The sequence below is a fragment of the Oncorhynchus mykiss genome, chromosome 3, assembly GCF_057628025.1.
Source record: "Oncorhynchus mykiss isolate SJ-2025 chromosome 3, ASM5762802v1, whole genome shotgun sequence".
In the NCBI taxonomy this organism is placed as follows: domain Eukaryota; kingdom Metazoa; phylum Chordata; class Actinopteri; order Salmoniformes; family Salmonidae; genus Oncorhynchus; species Oncorhynchus mykiss.
Window position 1 is genome coordinate 57,148,089 of NC_143024.1, and position 20,494 is coordinate 57,168,582.

The 20,494-nt window shown below is 42.8% G+C and overlaps 1 protein-coding gene across 7 annotated transcripts in view; it reads right to left on the minus strand.

The window, feature by feature from the left end:
- LOC110520020 (signal transducer and activator of transcription 1-alpha/beta) overlaps positions 1-18,909 on the minus strand; it is a 32,953-nt gene extending 14,044 nt beyond the window's left edge. For 4 of the 7 annotated variants that reach the window (XR_016494723.1, XR_016494724.1, XR_016494725.1 and 1 more), the window contains exons 1-9: positions 18,396-18,902; positions 12,928-13,055; positions 7,297-7,441; positions 5,239-5,334; positions 4,837-4,926; positions 4,573-4,651; positions 2,532-2,641; positions 2,259-2,410; positions 1,973-2,131 (exon numbers count right to left, since the gene is read on the minus strand). Coding sequence is in view for 4 of the 7 variants with exons in the window: in XM_021596979.3 (XP_021452654.2) it covers positions 1,973-2,131; positions 2,259-2,410; positions 2,532-2,641; positions 4,573-4,651; positions 4,837-4,926; positions 5,239-5,334; positions 7,297-7,441; positions 12,928-13,055 (959 nt within the window). In the remaining 3 variants the exon portion in view is untranslated. Of the gene's footprint in view, positions 1-1,972; positions 2,132-2,258; positions 2,411-2,531; positions 2,642-4,572; positions 4,652-4,836; positions 4,927-5,238; positions 5,335-7,296; positions 7,442-11,538; positions 12,039-12,927; positions 13,056-18,395 lie in introns of those variants that run through there. The other 3 variants (XM_021596980.3, XM_090229599.1, XM_021596981.3) reach the window with 3 other exon arrangements.
- Between the last annotated feature and the right edge of the window lie 1,585 nt (positions 18,910-20,494).

Below are 20,494 nucleotides of genomic sequence, written 5' to 3' on the forward strand. Positions count from 1 at the left end.
CTCTGTTAATGTCAGCGCACACCTACGATATCAAGTACCGCAAGTCAAAACTGCATTGCAACTCAGATGGAGTCACCCAAGTGGATATCTTCTACCTCAGATTAGTGGAAAATGCACCAGTCATTTCAACACAAGTGTGAAGAAACACTAGAAATTACTCAGTGTTATCTGAAGTAATGGACGTTGTCATCAATAGTAAGGCTGCAGGAGATGCTCCAGAACTGAAACCGTACCTTTCCAGGAGGATGGAGCTGTCAGTACATCTGGTCATCTGCTGTGGGGGAGGAGAGTTATCATTCCGCCTTCGCTGAGGATACCAGTGTTGCAACAGCTACACTCAGGTCATTGTGAAGTTGCACAAAGCTACTTCTGGTGGCCAGGATTGGATGGAAGCATTGAGGAGAAAGCAAAAACATGCTCCTCATGTCAGAAGGTTTGCAACGTACCTCAACTTCATCCGTGGGAATGGCCGAAGGAAGCATGGCAACGTGTATACGTCGACTTTGCAGGTCCATTCGAAGACAAAATGTTTCCCATGGTCTTTGATGCTCACAGCAAGTGGCCGTGGGTTGCCATCATGAGGCCTACTACTGCTGAGAAGACCATTGAGAAGCTTGGAGAAGTGTTTAGTCAGTTTGGATCGCCACTCCAACTCATTAGCGACAACGGACCGCAGCTACTGCCCTAAGAAATGACTAGGTTCCTACATGTGAATGGCGTACGGCAGGTCCGCCCCACGTACCACCCATCTACCAATGGGCTGGCAGAGAGGTTCGTACATACCATGAAACATGCCTTAAAAGTGTTTCAGGGTCAAGGGACACTGCAACAATGCTTGAACAGCTTAATGCTATCCTACCGGAACACGCCTCACGCAACCACCAAGGCTTCGCCTGCATCGCTACTCAAGAAGAGAGCGTTACTCAAAGGAGGCAGTGCGAAGTCAATAGGTCAAATCAAACATTATGAACAAAGGGCAGAGATTTTAATCCTGGAGACTGTCTTTGCTAAGAACTACCTCGACGGACAAAAGTGGGTTCCTGCTACAGTCATTGCTCCGACTGGTCCTGTGTTCTACACTGTCCAGACTGCAGAGGACGTCATCTGGAAAAGGCACACAGATCAGTTAAAGTTGAGTAATGCCACACCGACAGAACCACCAGTCGTGAGTGGTCCAGAACTGTTACTGGGTGACACCCTGACCCAGCAGTAGGGGCTCACAGTCACCTTCTCAGGACTGGTGTTCATAATGGGGACAATTTAAGTAGGAAAAGGAGGAGATGTGGTGTTTTGGGGTTGTGCCACAGAGCATCATGGGGGTTGCATGTTGAGACCAAACACGTTCTAGATACATTTTTGAACACATTCCTGTCTCCAGACTCATCATTATAAAGACGTGGTTATGAAGCCCAGGAGACATAGCAAAAATATTATGAGGTTATTAGCCTACAGCCTAGTGAAAATGTCATTGGTTTTACATGTCAGCCAGCTGGTTGGCCCTTTTCCATCCCCTTGCTATCAGGGGGATTTCGTAAGGTCGTGGTATTGTGGTGACTTTATCACAGGGAACAACATATCCGATTCTCCGCTAAACAGACATGCAAATAGGCCTAGTAGTGGCGATTCAGCAACAAGGATAGCACACGTTTATAGAAGGGATGTTTTCTATTGGGGACTTTACATTGAGTAGGCAAAATATGGTAGGCTGCTAGCGATGTGAGGACTGGCCTAATGTAGGCTATGAATGAAGCCAGATATTGACATATCCGGTTCATTCATGCAGCTATTCGCAAAGCATATTTTGCATTAGCGCTGCATAAAATGTGTATACCATCGGTTCACGGGACCCGTCAATATTATTCTTGGGAATCGGGAAGGAGCTTGGTCGGTAAGTCCCGGTATACTGGTTAAACCCTAATGTGTATGTGATCGCTACAATAACATAGATACAGGTGACGGAGCGGGGTCTCACTTGACAATGAGGGTCTTGAACAGGACGAGAGCGTGTTCCTCCAGAGTGCTTTTGCCCTGAGTGATGGGGTCGTTCTCGTATGTGTACTTCTGTTCCAGCTCCTGAAGTTTCTTCAGCTGCTGGCGTACCTGCTGTAAGCCCTCTGCCACCGCAGTGAACCTGCACCCCCCCCCCCCCCCCCCCACACACACACACACAGGGTTATGGTTGAAAGTATCTGAACAGTGTCTAAGGTTATGTGTAGTGGCAGGGGCAGGAGCTAAGGTGGACAGGAGGCAGGGCTGACCAGGTTTGTAGCTGATCTAGACAGGCATTAGGTGGACCACCGATACACGCAATCTGCTGTCTGTGCTTCCACTCAGGTATCTCCTCCGTCACCAGGGTGTACTGGATCTGCTCGGCCAAGTTCAGGATGTAAGCTATCTGATGCACCACCACCTACAGGTCGGGAGAAAAACACCACAAGCTAATCATACACCACAAGCTAACCATACAGAGTACACACACACACACGCACACGCACACACACACGCACACACACGTACGCATACACACGCACCTCTCTGGTTATGTTGAGTTTGATGAACATCTCTCTGATGACCATCTCCTCTTCACGGATCTCTTTCTGTACCACCGGTGACTGTGTCATCCCATTCACCTCTTGTTCCACTGACAAGTACATAGAGTCACAACTGATTTAGCGTTAAGCATTCCCAATATGATATTAAAAAAAAGGATCTGTAATTTTACAGCACAGATATTTCAGTCTGGAAACTGGTTTTTAGTACAGTAGGAGTAAGTTGTTATTTCAGTACCGTCACATTGGCTAAAGCATAGACCAGAGATCATCAACTAGATGATGACCGAAAGAAGCCCAAACAGATATAATATTAGACTAAAACTATTTGTATACGATCACGTGTTTCTCTATTATGCATAGGAATACTTGGGAAAAGATTTCCAAAATCACTTGGAGCGGATATCCTGGTGTCTTTACAGTCTTTCATATCCAATTATTTTTTTTATTCAGTAAATAATATATATAAGTGCCTTCGGAAAGTATTCAGACCCCTTGACATTTTCCACATTGTTTTCTTTTACAACCTTATTCTAAAATGGATAAAAATAAATAAAAATTCCTCCGATATCTACACACAATAGCCCATAATGACAAAGCGAAAAGTATAGAGATTTTAGCCAAAGTATTAAAAATAATAAACAGTAGTATCTTATTTACACAAGTATTCAGACCATATGAGACTTGTTGATCATCCTTGAGATGTTTCGACAACTTGATTGAAGTCCACCTGTGGTAAATTGTACATGTCTATACAAGGTCCCACAGTTGATAGTGCATGTCAGAGCAAAATCCAAGCCATGAGGTCGTAGGAATTGTCTGTAGTAGAGCTCCGAGACAGGATTGCGTCGAGGCACCGATTTGGGGAAGGGTACCAGACAATGTCTGCATTTGAAGGTCCCCAAGAACACTATTCTTAAATGGAAGAAGTTTAGAACCACAAAGACTCTTCCTAGAGTTGGCTGCCTGGCCAAACTGAGCAATCGGGGGAGAAGGACCTTGGTTAGGGTGGTGACCAAGAACCAGATGGTCACTCTGACAGAGCGCCAGAGTTCCTCTGTGGAGATGGGAGAAACTTCCAGAAGGACAACCATCTCTAAAGCACTCCACCAATCGGGTCTTTATGGTAGCGTGGCCAGACGGAAGCCACTCCACAGTAAGAGGCACATGACAGCCCGCTTGGAGATTGCCAAAAGGCACTTAGACTCTCAGACCATGAGAAACAAGATTCTCTGGTCTGATGAAACCAAGATTGAACTCTTTGGCCTGAATGCCAAGCGTCTCATCTGGAGGAAACCTGGCACCATTCCTACGGTGAAGCATGGTGGTGGCAGCATCATGCTGTGGGGATGATGCTGACAATGATTCTAAGCACACAGCCAAGACAACGCAGGAGTGGCTTCAGGGCAAGTCTCTGAATGTCCTTGAGTGGCCCAGCCAGAACCCAATCGAACATCTCTGGAGAGTTCTGAAAATAGCTGTGCAGTGACGCTTCCCATTAAACCTGACAGAGCTTGAGAGGATCTGCAGAAAATAACGTACCCAAGAAGACTTGAGGCTGTAATCGCTGCTAAAGGTGCTTCAACAAAGTACTGATTAAAGGGTCTGAGTACTTACGTAAATGTAATATTTCCATTTTTATTTGTAATACATTTTCTAAAAACCTCTTTTTGCTTTGTCATTATGGGGTATGACAAAGCAAAAATGATTTAATCAATTTGAGAATAAGGCTGTAACGTAACAAAAAATTCCGAAAGCACTCTATATATTTTTGGGGGGGCTCAATATAACTTGGGGGACCAAATAAAACCACCCATGGGCCGCCAGTTGGGGAACCCTGACATATAGCATTAGACATATAGCAATAGATCTAGGACCAACCCTGACATATAGCAATAGATCTAGGACCAACCCTGACGTATAGTAATAGATCTAGGACCAGTCTAGTCTCGTGTCCCAGACCCAGGCTGTTGAAATAGACTAGGACCAGGCTCAGGCTCAGAGGCTATAACTCACACAGTACCTCGGCTCTGCAGGGTCTTCTTCTTAAAGTCATGTTCATCCTGTAGGTCCTCCAGTGACTTCATTTCCTGCTCTACATCCTGAAGGAGGGCAGAAGTCACACTATTGGTTTTTCATGGACATCGATGATGTTTGTGAATAACATTTTCTGTCCTACTCTTCCAGACTGTTCAACTGGATATTTTCATATAGATAATGCCGTAGTCGTCTGCATGACAAAAAAAAACACAACCAATATCACATGGTAATGGCAAAATGAGCGCACCTGTACTTGCTTCCTCAGGTCTTTGACATTGTTGTCCAACTCTTTCTGTTTCTCCAACACCACATTGTTTTGTGTGGACCGAACGTTTTCCTGACAAAAACAGTTACAGACAATATGGTCTTCTTTCACACTCTGAAATGCTACTTCTGTTGCAGCAATGATTTAAGATAAAATACATCATATCAGAGGCTGTTTAACACTTTTAAAATATATATATATATATATATAAGCTGCAAAGAGATTTGCTGAAAAATCAGTTAATGACTAAATTGTCCATGCAATAACAACTTTTCTCAGAAACACAAAAGAATGCGTCAATCACAATTCATTACACACACTGCGACAAACTATGCTCCCACATTTCCACAAGCCAGTATGAAAAAGGCAAGATCAGTGTCTCACCTCTTTTTTTAAGGCACAGGCCAGGATTTTCTTCTCCTCTTTCAGACATTTACATATAATCATGGCCATGTGCAAAGGGTCCTCCTGAAAGTGGTCCTAGGAAGACAGTTAATTAACTTTAAAAGTCGAATGGGTGTTCCTCAAGGTTCTGTTCCAGGACCACTGTTATTTTTCACATACTTGCTAGTTGCTACCTCTTGGAAATGTAATTTATAAAAAGGAAATATCACTGCTATCCTGATTATAAACAACCTGCAAACCAAACCAGATAAAACATTATAGGTGCAATATGCAGAAATTGTGCCATTTTTTCCTGGTTGCTAAAATTCTAATTTCAGTTTGTGAAATATCTTTTCAATAACTAAAAATATTGTATTTTCAGCTGTTTGAAGCTGGGATACAAATCCGAAAGTATAAGAAGCTAAAACTAAACTTATACATGAGAAGCATAGAAAGAGTGCACATAGAACAGCTCTACCACTTCTTAAGACTTGCTTTCAATGAGAATGACAGATCTATACCTCACATTTCTATGTGAATATGGTTGGGTCGCCCAAAAACGTACATATAGCGGCTTTACGCTTGCTAAATCAAAGGCCAGTATCCTATCCTGTTTGAAAACTCAAACAGTACAATGGTTAATGATTAGCTTAAAGAACCTCAAGATACTTTTGTGTATGTGGACACCCCTTCAAATTAGTTAATTCAGCTATTTCAGCCACACTCGTTGCTGACAGGTGTATAAAATCGAGCACACAGCCATGCAATCTCCATAGTTAAACATTGGCAGTAGAATGACTTTACTGAAGAGCTCAGTGACTTTCAACGTCAGACCGTCATAGGATGCCACCTTTCCAACAAGTCAGTTTGTCAAATGTCTGTCCTGGTCAACTGTGAGTGCTGTTATTGTGAAGTGGAAACGTCTCGGAGCAACAACGGCTCAGCCGCAAAGTGGTAGGCCACACAAGCTCACAGAACGGGACTGCCGAGTGTTGAAGGGAGTAGCGCATAAAATCATATGTCCTCGGTTGCAACACTTACTACAGAATTCCAAACTGCCTCTGGAAGCACAATAACTGTTCGTCGGGCACATCATGTAATGGGTTTCCATGGCCGAGCAGCCACACACAAGCCTAAGATCACCATGCGCAATGCCAATCGTCGGCTGGAGTGGTGTAAAGCTCGCCGCCATTGGACTCTGGAGCATTGGAAACGCGTTCTCTGAAGTGATGAATCACGCTTCACCGTCTGGCAGTCCGACGGACAAAGCTGGGTTTGGTGGATGCAAGGAGAACGCTACCTGCCCTAATGCATAGTGCCAACTGTAAAGTTTGGTGGATTAATTATGGTCTGGGGCTGTTTATTATAGTTCGGGCTAGGCCCTTTAGTTCCAGTGAAGGGAAATCTTAACACAAATCTTAACACTACAGCATACAATGACATTCTAGATCACAATGTTTCAACATTGTGGCAACAGTTTGGGGAAGACCCTTTCCTATTTCAGCATGAAAATGCCCCTGTGCAAAAAGCGAGGTCCATACAGAAATGGTTTGTCGAGATCGGTGTAGAAGAACTTGACAGGCTTGCACAGAGCCCTGACCTGAACTAGATTGAACACCTTTGAGATGAATTGGAACGCCGACTGCAAGCCAGGCCTAATTGCCCGACCTCACTAATGCTCGTGGCTGAATGGAAGCAAGTCCCCGCAGCAATGTTCCAACATCTAGTGGAAAGCCTTCCCAGAAGAGTGGAGGAGGTTATTGCAGCAAAGGGGGGACCAACTCCATATTAATGCCCATGATTTTTAAATGAGATGTTCGACGAGCAGGTGTCCACAAACTTTTGGTCATGTAATTAGTGTCATTACATCAGCTTGAAACATTGTTGATACCCTCGATCCTGATTGGCCCTGACCTGACAATAAAACAGCATCTCCAGACCAGCACTCTTAGAATCAAAGCACCAGTTTTATAGATTAATACTCAATAGCCAATGACTGAGTGTTTATACCTTGTAAATTAATGTCAAACCTCAATCCACATTCCACCCTGGCCTTACCTGCAGTTTGCGTTTAATCTTGCGTACATTGTGTTGCAACAGGAAGTTGTTCTCCAGGGCGAAGCGGCTGTACTGGTTGTCCAACTGGCCCAAGAGGTCATGGAAACGGACCGTCGCCAGGGAAACGCTGGTTGCCACCGTGTCCCTGCAGGGCGTCAACCAAAAGGGGCGGGATTTTGAAAGCTATTGTTATCATTTAAAATGATAGCAACCAGATCACGGAAAGACAGTGTAGTGTCTTAACACTTAGTACTTTTTTATATAATAAGAAAGACTCTGAAAACAAGTAATTGAACTGGAGCTTCACATTTACTCAAACGAGTTAGTACCAGAATAACATAGAACAACACTGCATGACCAAGGGTGCTCCATCCTTAAAGGGGACATCAGTAATTAACAGAACATAACATTCCTTCTCTTATACAATCAGAGTTACTTTTACCAAACCACAACTGAAACATTTCCCAGAACTTGTTGTAGTTATTTTGCATCTTTTAATTTGAACAGTTCATTTTTGTTTGTTTGTTTATAAGTCTAGTCTGTCTGGTGGGCGGTGCCTTCGTTCTGGGTAGCACCTCGGATTGTCTGGAGGCTCCTGAACATCCTCAGTGTGTGCTTGTTCCATTATAGCTTCTGCTATAGCACCACCTTCATCAACACGTTCCCTTCTTTCAGCCTGGGGTCTCTACTGCCCCACCGTCCTCTACAGTTCCCTGTGTCACTCTCAGGATCTCTCTGTGCCTGTTCTCTCTCGATTGTTGTGCTGTTTTCCGTGGAATGCATTTGGTTAATGTGACGCCGCCACATTATGTCTGGGCTCACTTGAACCTGGTAAGTTCTGGGTCCCGTTTGTGTGTGTACGTTCCCTCTTGTCCATTTCCCTCCTCATCTGTAGTTTCGCACCATCACTTCCTGTCCTGTTTGGAGATGGCGCTCCCGGCCACCGGAGAGCATCTTGGCTTGTTTGTTCAGCACTTTATTACGCCTGTTTGGCTCATGATGTCCAGCTGTGTGCGGAGAGGCCTCCCGAACATCAGTGCGGCTGGGCTTTCATTTGTCGTGGCATGTGGGGTGTTTCGGTAGGGGGCCAGGAACTTGGCCAGTTTTGTTTGCAAAGTCCCTTCGTCTCGTTTTGCTGCACGGAGTCCTTGCTTTAGGGTTTGCACAAAGCGTTCTGCCAGCCCATTGGTGGCAGGGTGGTACGGAGCTGAGGTTGAGTGTATGATTCCATTTACTGACATGAATCTTGTAAACTCGTCACTTACAAAAGCTTGCGCGTTGTCACTTACCAGCTGCAGCAGCAAACCGAAGCGTGCAAACGTTGTTCTGAGACACTCTATCGTCTGAGCTGAGGTGGAGGAGTCGGTGCAAAACACCTCTGGCCATTTGGAATGGGCATCAACTATAACCAGAAACATGTGCTTTTCAAAGGGACCAGCGTAGTCCACATGAATTCTCTGCCATGGCTCTGTGGGCCATTCCCATGGGTGGACTGGGACAGGAACAGGCATGTGAAGGGTTTCCAAACATCTGCTACAGTTCTTCACCATGTTTTCTATCTGTTGATCCAGACCTGGCCACCAGAAGTGGCTCCTTGCGAGCAGCTTCATTTTGACAATTCCAATATGACCTTCATGTAGTTTCTGCAATACTAGATGTTGGCATTTCTGGGGTATCATGACTCTCATTCCCCACATCAAACATCCTTGGTACATTGTAATTTCGTTTCTCCTCTGGAAATACAGAGTCAGCTCCTTTCTGCCAGTAGCTGGCTATCCTGACATGGTGTAAGTGTACACTTTTGACAAGGTCACATCTTTCCTTGTCTCCTGTTTGATAACTGTGCTTGTGACTGGTAGGGCCTCGAGCTGAGCGGTATGGAACATGTCCACTGCATCCACCCTCCTTTGTCTTTCTCTTGTACACGGCAGTCTGGAAAATCCATCTGCATTTGTGTGGAGGGATGACGGCTTAAACTCAATGTCATACATATGACTGGCAAGGAACAGGGCATATCGCTGTAACCTGGCTGCTGTCATTGCCGGAATGCCTTTCTTTGGACTGAAAGTGGAAAGCAACGGCTGGTGATCTGTAACCAGTGTGAAACGCTTGCCATATAGGTATGCGTGGAATTTCTTGACGCCCCACACTAGTGCCAGTGCTTCTTTGTCGATTTGTGAGTAGTTTTTCTCTGCATCATTCAATGTTCGTGACGCAAATGCAACTGGCCTCTCTGACCCATCGTTCAGTGTGTGTGAAAGGACGGCCCCTAATCCATAAGGGGACGAATCACAAGCCAACTTCACTGGCATTTCAGGGTCGTAATACATCAGGACCTGTTCAGATGTTATGAGCCGTTTTGACTCCAGAAATGCATTTTCACACTGCTCTGTCCACCGCCATGTCCTATTCTTTTCCAGGAGCTGATTTAGAGGCTGGAGTACTGCTGAAAGGTTTGGGAGGAATCTTCTGTAGTAATTGATCAGTCCCGTGAAAGATCTCACTTCTGTGATATTTTGTAGTCGTGGTGCCTGTACCACTGCCTCAATTTTGTCCTGTGTTTTGTGCAATCCATTGCAGTCAATTTCATGTCCACATAAGACAATCTTGTCTTTGAAGAACTCACACTTCTGTAAGTTTGCCTGTAGACCATACTCTTTCAGTCTTTTCAGGACCTCTTCCAGGTTAGCCAGGTGCTCTTTGTCGGTGCGTCCTGTTATGATCATGTCATCCAGGATACACTGGGTTCCTGGGATTCCTTGCAAAATCTGGTCAATAGTTCGTTGCCAAATGTCTGGGGCTGATGCAATGCCAAAAACCAGGCGGATATACCTGTATAGACCTTTGTGTGTGTTTATTGTCAGGTACTGTTTGGAGCGCTCTTCAACCGGTAGCTGCAGGTAAGCCTGTTTCAGATCGATTTTACTGAAGTGTTTCCCACCAGCTAGTGCAGCAAAGATGTCATCCAGACGTGGTAGGGGGAATTGGTCCACATGCAACATTGAATTCACAGATACCTTGAAGTCCCCACACATTCTAACAGACCCGTCTTTCTTCACAATAGGAACTATGGGTGTGGCCCATTCGCTTCTGTCCACTTGTCAGGATCCCTGTATCCTGCAAGCGATCGATTTCCGCTTCCACCTTTGGTCTCAGGGAGTATGGAACAGATCTGGCTTTGCAGAGTTTTGGGGTTGTGTCATCTTTTAGTACAAGTTTTGCTGTGAAGCCTTTTACTGTTCCCATCTAATCACTGAAAACGGTGTTATATTTCTTCCGCAAGTGTTCCAGCGTTTGGTCTGTGCCTTTCTCTTTGAACTGGAACGTGTGGAGCATTTTCAAGTCACACCAGTTCAGCTTTATTTTTGAAAGCCATTCCCTGCCAAACAATGGGGGGGCAGTTCCAGGCACCACATACAGCTGTAACTGCTGTGTTTGCCCCCCATAACGCACTCTGACCTGCAACGCCCCCATTGGGCTCAATCTCTCTCCTGAGTAGGTCTTCAGCAACATAGCCTTAAAGTGCTCATTGTAGACGGTAGTGGAAATTAGACACTGCAGATCCTGTGTCCAGCTCCATTTTGAGGGGTTTGCCTTCGATATCTGGTGTCACCCATATTATGCTACTGCTGGGAGAAGTCACTGTGTTTAACTCCATTGTACCAATTAATCGTTCATCTGAATCACTGTTCTCTGCTCGTGCATTCACAGACCCTTTCATTTTCTCAGTTTTCCTTTTGTGACTGAATTTTGCTTTGCATGCTCTTTGAATGTGCCCCCCCTTCTACTGCATTTGTGACACATTTCGTATTTGAAACGGCAGTCCTCTGCTCTGTGACCATCTGTCACACCTGTTGCATTTTTCGGCTACGGGGGGGGGGGGGGGGCTGTCGGCTGCGTGAAAACTTGTGCAGGGAAATGTGACAGGTCAGTACTTCTTTTACTTTGCAACTCAAATGCATCTTTAGTCGCGATTTCCATAGCCACAGCAATTTCAACAGCCTTTGCAAACGTCAGCTCTGATTCTGTGAGCAAACGTTTTTGAATGTGTTCATGTTTCAGTCCACAAACAAATGTATCCCTTAATGTGTCATTTAGGTTCTATCCAAACTGGAAATGTTCAGAGTTTCTTCAACTCTGCTACATATGTACTAACACCCTCCCCCCATTCTGATCTCTCTTGTGGAAACGCGATGAGGAGTGGTTTAGGTGATAGAGATTGTGGAGATATTGCAAAATCACCTGTGAATGTTTTATTTGAGGGCTTCAGAGGGGCAGTCAGATCTCTTAGCAAACTGTACGTTTTTTGTCTAATTAAACTCAACAACGCTGGTACTCTCTTGTTATCAGCAATGTCGTTTGGTAATGAAGTACTGTTCCAGTCGTTCAATGTAAGTTGCCCAGTTTTCTTGCGTGTCATCAAACACATCTACTTTCCCGATGCTAGCCATTCTCTTTACTTCTGGCTCCACGGGTCTTTGATCTGCCGCCTCGTTCTCGTCAGCTCTCTCCTCGTCTTCACTGCTTGCTAGCTGTTCTGCTACAGGGTCAAAATCTTCCTCGCTTCCTACGAGCTCCATCTGTATTCGTGATGCACACTGCAGGTAATCATCCTCGTCGCCATTGTAGTGTCTTAACACGTAGTACTTATTTATATAATAAGAAAGACTCTGAATACAAGTAATTGAACTGGAGCTTCACATTTACTCAAACGAGTTAGTACCAGAATAACATAGAACAACACTGCGCATGACCAAGGGTGCTCCATCCTTAAAGGGGACATCAGTAATTAACGGAACATAACACACAGTGTCTTAGAAGGTGAAGAGTTTGACAAACTGCACATCAACAACAACGAACGTGTCAACCTTGATACATCTCTTACTTTTACTTTCAGTTTTCTTATTACATTAGTTGGCGCAGGCTTTCGTCTACCCATGCATTTTCTGCAATTCTATGTCACGTATACTCACTCTGACCTCTAGGTTATCAGGCTGCTGATTATCCCGCACACCTGTTACCATCGGCAAGCGCACCAGCGCCTCATGACACTCACCTGGACTCCATCACCTCCTTGATTATCTTCCCTATAGCTGTCACTCCCCTTGGTTCTTTCCTCAGGTGTTATTGACTCTGTTTCATGTCGGTGTGTTGTTGTTTTTTTTTGTTTTTTTTACTTATTAAAACACTCGCTCCCTGTACTTGCGTCCCGTCTCTCAGCGCACTCGTTACATTCTACATATTTTGCCATAGGCTGGAGAGAAGTTATTGCCGTTTTTAATATGATATTTGAGTGAGAGTGACAAGTTTAGATAGATTGGTAAATTAGCTGGCTGCTAGACTAATGAATTGTTGCTGACATGGGCTAATTGAATGACTGTCAGTGACAGAAATAACAAGAGAATCTGCTTTTACACAAACACATTTTGAAATTGCACCTTGGGCATTTTATACTATTCTAACTCTCAACAGTAAGTTTACATATTTTACTGGAAGCCAGTTGCCCCTCCCTTCCCTAGATTAACAAACAGCAGCACCTTAAATTATGAGAACAGTACACAGCCTTTGAACACATCTACACATACTGACTGTGTAAATGACAGACCTAGTCAGCCACTGCTGCTCACTCACCAGTCATGGCTCTCAATCCACTCACTGAGGTACTGGCGGATCTCCATGGGGAAAGTATCATCATACAGCTGGTCCAACTGCTCCAGGTACTTGGAGTCTATTTTCTGCAGCTGGAACCACTGGGCCATCTAGGAACCAGGTACAGAGACATGGCAATCATTGTTTCCCCCTGTACCATTCCATAGGCACATACAGTTAGCTTCTTTAGTTTTTGAAGGGTTGAGGAAGAGTCAGCTGCTCTATAGTACTGCTGGGTAACACCAATGTTGCCTAATGTGATAATGGCTGAACTGTTTTCCATTATCTTTTTACTGCGTTCTGTGTAACTCGGTGAAGGGATATAGTTTAAACAAGCTTTAAAAGTAGCTAGACTGGAATTCAATTGAAGTGCATTTCACTTTCCTACAGTGTCACAACTTAAGCCGTGGTGTAAAGTACTTAAGTAAAAAAATACTTTAAAGTACTACTTAAGTCGTTTTGGGGGGTATCTGTACTTTACCTTACTATTTATATTTTTGACAACTTTTACTTTTTACTCCAAATAAATAAAAAAATCAATAAAAATGTGGGCCGTCTGGTTTGCTTAACATAACGTTGCTTAACACTTAACGTATTCCCAGACTGGGGTAAACACAATGCCGTTTGGGATACGCCAAATAAACATGTTATTCACATTTAAAAAATAATAATATATATATATATTTTTTTTTATTCTTCACATTTTCAAACTGTACATTTATATTTTCCAACGGGGCTATACATTTGGGTGAGTTTTTTCTCTCTCGCCTAAGTAGCCTCGTTTTACTGCCAAAAATCAAATTCAACCATCTAGTGTTCAGTGAAATAACAACACAATGTCAAATACAGGTAGCCTAGTGAAATATTTAACATCCAATCACATTAACCGTTACTCTCTCGCCAGAAACCTTCACTCTTGCGCAGACATTTAGGAACGAAACATGACAATTTGAAAAATAAGCCACTGGAGTTTTTTGAGCAAGAATAAAGATGACTTTTGAGTAGTAAGACATGTATAAAGGCAACAGATACCATTAATAGAAGGGGCATCTTATATGGTGAGCTCTCGAGTGGATAGAACAGGCAAGTCCCATACTATTGTGGAGGACTTAATTCTTCCTGCTGCCGCGGATATGGCTGGGACAATGCTGGGGGAAAAGGCCCCAAAAACTATACAAACAATGCCTTCATCAAACAACACGCATTAGAGACATGGCAGGATATGTTTTGAAACAATTACTGCTTCACATACAAGCCAGTGAATTATGTGTTATAGCTGGATGAGTCAACAGACGTGGCTGGCCTGGCACAGCTCCTGGTATATGTCCGTTACGTTTATGGGGGGTCAATTAAGGAGGACATCCTCTTCTGCAAACCACTGGAAACCAGAACAACATAAGAGGATATTTTTAAAGTGCTGGACAGCTTTGTGACATCAAATGGACATTGGTGGTCAAGATGTGTTGGTATCTGTACTGATGGTGCAAAAGCCATGACAGGGAGACATGGTGGAGTGGTAACGTGCGTGCAAGCAGTTGCTCCCGACGCCACTTGGGTACACTGCAGCATCCACCGAGGGGCTCTTGCTGCTAAAGGAATGCCTGGCAGCTTGAAAGACATTTTGAACACAATAGTGAAAATGGTTAACTTTGTTAAAGCAAGGCCCCTGAACTCTCGTGTATTTTCTGCATTATGCAATGATATGGGCAGCGACCATGTAACGCTTTTACAACATACAGAAGTGCGCTGGTTATCAAGGGGCAAAGTATTGACGCCGTTTTTTGAATTGAGAGACGAGATTTAAGTTTTCTTTACTGACCATAATTTTCACTTGTCTGACCGCTTGCATGATGACCAGTTTCTCACACGACTGGCCTATCTGGGTGATGTTTTTTCTAGCCTGAATTATCTGAATCCAGGATTACAGGGACTCTCCGGGACTATATTCAGTGTTCGGGACAAAATTGAGGCTATGATTAAGAAGTTGGAGCTCTTTTCTGTCTGCATTAACAAGGACAACACACAGGTCTTTCCATCATTGTACGATTTTATTTGTGTGTAAATGAACTCAAGCTTACGGGCAATGTCAAATGTGATATAGTGAAGCACCTGAGTGAACTGTGTGCGCAATTACGAAGGTACTTTCCCAAAACGGACGACACACAACAACTGGATTCGTTATCCCTTTCATGCCCTGCCTCCAGACCACTCGGCAATATCTGAACAAGAGAGACTCATCAAAATTACAACAAGCGGTTCTGTGAAAATGTAATTTAATTCAGAGGCCACTGCCAGATTTCTGGATAGGGCTGCGCTCAGAGTTTCTTGCCTTGGCAAATCACGCTGTTAAGACACTGATGCCCTTTGCAACCACGTACCTACAGATGAAGTCGGAAGTTTACATGCACCTCAGCCAAATACATTTAAACTCAGTTTTTCCACAATTCCTGACATTTAATCCTAGTAAAAATTCCCTGTCTTAGGTCAGTTAGGATCACCACTTTATTTTAAGAATGTGAAATGTCAGAATAATAGTAGAGAGAATTATTTATTTCAGCTTTTATTTCTTTCATCACATTCCCAGTGTGTCAGAAGTTTACATACACTCAATTAGTATTTGGTAGCATTGCCTTTAAATGGTTTAACTTGGGTCAAACGTTTTGGGTAGCCTTCCACAAGCTTCCCACAATAAATTGGGTGAATTTTGGCCCATTCCTCCTGACAGAGCTAGTGTAACTGAGTCCGGTTTGTCGGCCTACTTGCTCACACACGCTTTTTCAGTTTTGCCCACAAATTTTCTATGGAATTGAGGTCAGGGCTTTGTGATGGCCACTCCAATACCTTGACTTTGTTGTCCTTAAGCCATTTTGCCACAACTTTGGAAGTATGCTTGGAGTCATTGTCCATTTGGAAGACCCATTTGCGACCAAGCTTTATCTTCCTGACTGATGTCTTGAGATGTTTTAATATATCCACATGATTTTCCTCCTCATGAAGCCATCTATTTTGTGAAGTGCACCAGTCCCTCCTGCAGCAAAGCACCCTCAAAACATGATGCTGCTACCCCCGTGCTTCACGGTTGGGATGGTGTTCTTCGGCTTCCAAGCCTCCCCCTTTTTCATCCAAACATAAAACTGTAAAACAAGTCATTATGGCCAAACAGTTCTATTTTTATTTCATCAGATCAGAGGATATTGCTCCAAAAAGTATGATATTTGTCCCCATGTGCAGTTGCAAAAGTTGTAGTCTGGCTTTTTTATTGCGGTTTTGGAGCAGTGGCTTCTTCCTTACGGAGTGGCCTTTCAGGTTATGTCGCTATAGGACTTGTTTTACTGTGGATATAGATACTTTTGTACCTGTTTCCTCCAGTATCTTCACAAGGTACTTTGCTGTTGTTCTGGGATTGATTTGCATTTTCTCACCAAAGTACGTTCATCTCTTGGAGACAGAACGCGTCTCCTTCCTGAGCGGTATGATGGCTGTGTGGTCCCATGGTGTTTATACTTGCGTAACATTGTTTGTACAGATGAACGTGGTACCTTCAGGCGTTTGGAAATTGCTCCCAAGGATGAACTAGACTTGTAGAGGTCTACAAATTTTTTTCTGAGGTCTTGGCTGATTTATTTAGATTTTCCCATGATGTCACACAAAGAGGCACTGAGTTTGAAGGTAGGCCTTCAAATACATCCACAGGTACACCTACAATTGACTCTAATGATGTAATTTAGCCTATCATATGCTTCTAAAGCCATGACATCATTTTCTGGAATTTTCCAAGCTGTTTAAAGGCACAGTCAACTTAATGTATGTAAACTGCTGACCCACTTGAATTGTGATACAGTGCATTATAAGTGAAGAAATCTGTCTGTAAACAATTGTTGGGAAAATGACTCGTGTCATGCACAAAGTAGATGTCCTAACTGACTTGCCAAAACTATAGTTTGTTAACAAGAAATGTGTGGAGTGGTTGAAAAATGAGTTTTAATGACTCCAACCTAAGTGTATGTAAACTTCCGACTTCAACTGTATGTGAGAGAGGATTCTCGGCCCTCAATAGCATGAAAACTAAATACAGGCACAGACTGTGTGTGAAAAATGATTTAAGACTGAGACTCTCTCCAATACAACCCAACATTGTAGAGTTATGTGCATCCTTTCAATCACACACTTCTCGTTAACCTGCGGTAAGTTATTCACCATTTTCGATGAACAAATAAGGTTTTATATCTAAGATGGTTAAATAAAGAGCAAAATTATTGATTATTATTCTAATATTATTATTTGTTCCCTGGTCCCATAAGAGCTCTTTGTCACTTCCTACGAGCAGGGTTGTGACAAAAATTCACATTCATTCTTATGTTTAATAAATGTACTGTGTAGCGTGTGTGTGTGTGGCAGGCTTACAATTATGGCAAAAAAAACAACATTTGAGAGTGCGCTGACCCTGGCGCTAGAGGGGGTACGCAGAGTTTTGCATTCCCAAAGAGTTTGGGAACCACTGATATAAGGAATGTGAAATGATTTATACTTTTACTTTTGATTCATCTAAAACCAAATACTTTTAGACTTTTACTCAAAGCAGTATTTTACTGTGTGACTTTCACTTTTACTTGAGTCATTTTCTATTAAGGTCTCTTAACTTTTACTCAAGTATGACAATTGGATACTTTTTCCATCACTGGTTACAAGTGATGCCCAGGGACAATACTGCAGCCTTTCCTGCACTGATGAACAGTTGTTGTTTTTTCATCAATAGATTAGATTACGCATTGAACCATTGAGTATCATGTGTCTCTTATCAATATATATTTCTAATTCGTTTCCTGTTCCAAATGAAGAATATACAACCATTATCACATGCTGATTGATTGAAGCGAATTATATTCAGTCAACAGCTATGGTTGTGGGGTGTGTGATTTTTCTAAACCTGCATCTTTGAAGCATTTCAAGATCAACTGAAGTGTCTTTATACGATTATGATGATTCAAGCAAATACATTCTGAAAACAGCATTGCAAGACAAAAATAAAATGAAAACATGATTACAAACATGGTAATCTATTGTACCACACTTGTAGTTATTGCACATGCATTGACTCCGTATGCAATTATTAGGTGGCCTAATCACTTTTGTCAAATTAATCCGCACAAGTAACGCTATGCAAAAACGTATGTGTCAGTAGCTGCCAATGAAACCTAATACAATTTTCAAATTCAATTATTCAAAAAAATCATGAGAAGAAAATGGCAGAAATTATATTTTTTCCTTACAAACCAAATTCTGTGAACAGACAATCTATTTTGTGACAATCATTTGAAATATGTACAATATTTGACAGTTTCAATAATATATCCACAAAATTCCCTGCAATGCACAATTGCTTTTTTGGGCGTATTTGACCTGCTATGTATTGATTACAGTAACTACCAGGTACAGTAAGCTGTACCTACCTTGATTAACGTTGAAAACGGTACAAAAAGGTGAAGTCAAGATAGATGGGAAAAGGTTCCTCCACTAACATCCCCAGCCCTTTGCTTCAGAAAACATGTGAACATTTAGGTAGGCTTTTTAATTCTGTATAGCCTATCGCAGCTAAGCTTTTGCATAAATTCAGTAGAGAACCAATCAAAGTCCAGTGCGCGTTTTGGCGCTGTTCTTTCTATCGGGCAACCTCCCTCATCAGCATGAAATCAGAAACTTAAATTTAAAAACGTAACTCATCCAGACCGTAAATAGAAACCTAACATATTATTGAAAAAAGGCATTGAAAGTAATGTCACATATTTTTGGAGTAGTTCATCCTGTACTGCAATGGAATGTTCAACATTTTAAAAAGCGAATTCATAACTCAAAAAGCTGTCTTGCTGACGAAACTGCATGTATTACAATTGCTTGGCAAAGTTCAACAGTCGTGGTCGTATCTTTTATCTTTGCAAGTGCTCTTTGCAAGTGCTCTCGGGTTCTGTCGGCGGGAGTGGCAGAAAATGATGGAACGGCAGTGTAGAAACCACGTGGTTTCCGAGAAAGCGAAAGTAGATGGTGCAGTTCCACTGATAGGAAACAGCCTGAATTTAACCTGCTCAAATTCCAAGTCAGTATTTTTTTCAGGAACGTACAGTGCATTCGGAAAGTATTCAGACCACTTGACATTTTCCTCATTTTGTAACAGCCTTATTCTAAAATGGATTAAATTGTCGTCCCCCCCTCATCAGTCTATACACAATATCCCATAATGACAAAGCAAAAACAGGTTTGTAGAAATGTTAGCAAATTTATTAAAAACAAAAAACTGAAATACCACATTTACATAAGTATTCAGACCCTTTACTCAGTACTTTGTTGAAGCACCTTTGGCAGCGATTACAACTTCAAGTATTCTTGGGTGTGGTGCAACAAGCTTGGCACAGCTGTATTTGGGGAGTTTCTCCCATTCTTCTCTGCAGATCCTCTCAAGCTCTGTCAGGTTGGATGGGGAGCGTCACTGCACAGCTATTTTCAGGTCTCTCCAGGGATGTTTGATCGGGTTCAAGTCCGGGCTTTGGGTGGGCCACTCAAGGACATTCAGAGACTTGTCCCGAAGCTATTCCTGCATTGTCTTGGCTGTGTGCTTAGGGTCTTTGTCCTGTGGTAAGGTGTACAATCACCCTAGTCTGAGGTCCTCCAGGCGGGCTGTCATGTGCCTTTCACCTAGGAGTGGCTTCCGTCTGGCCACTACCATAAAGGCCTGATTGGTGGAGTGCTGCAGAGGTTGTCCTGGAAGGTTCTCCCATCTCCAGAGGAACTCTGGCACTCTGTCAGAGTGACCATCGAGTTCTTGGTCACCTCCCTGACCAAGGTCTTTCTCTGATTCAGAGGGTTTGGTTTAAATACGGAAGACACATTTCAATTGAAGGCATTCAGTTGACTGACTAGGTATCCCCCTTTCTCTTTCCCTTCTCCCCCGATTGCTCAGTTTTGCTGGGTGGCCAGCTCTAAGGAGAGTCTTGGTGGTTCCAAACTTCTTCTATTTAAGAATGATGGAGGCCAGTCTGTTATTGGGGACCTTCAATGCTGCAGACATTTTTTGGTAACCTTCCCCAGATCTGTGCCTCAACACAATCCTGCCTCTGAGCTCTACAGACAATTCCTTCGACCTAATGGCTTGATTTATGCTCTAACATGCACTGTCAACTGTGGGACCTTATATAGACATGTCCAGTCAATTGGATTTACCACATGTGAATTCCAATCAAGTTGTAGAAACATCTCAAGGATGATCAATAGAAACAGGATGCACTTGAGTTCATGTTCAAGTCTCATAGCAAAGGGTCTGAATACTTATTTAAATAAGGGATTTCTGTTTTTGTTATGTATTTCCAAAAATGTTTTAAAAAACTGTTTTCACATTGTCATTATGGGGTACTGTGTGTAGATTGATGAGGATTTAAAAATACTTTTCGAATGCACTTTGTGCATAAATCATGATTTAGTCTGCCTATTTTTATATTGAGTTGTTTCTTATTTTGATCACTTTCTGAAATATATACAATAAAACTTTATCCCTCAAGTC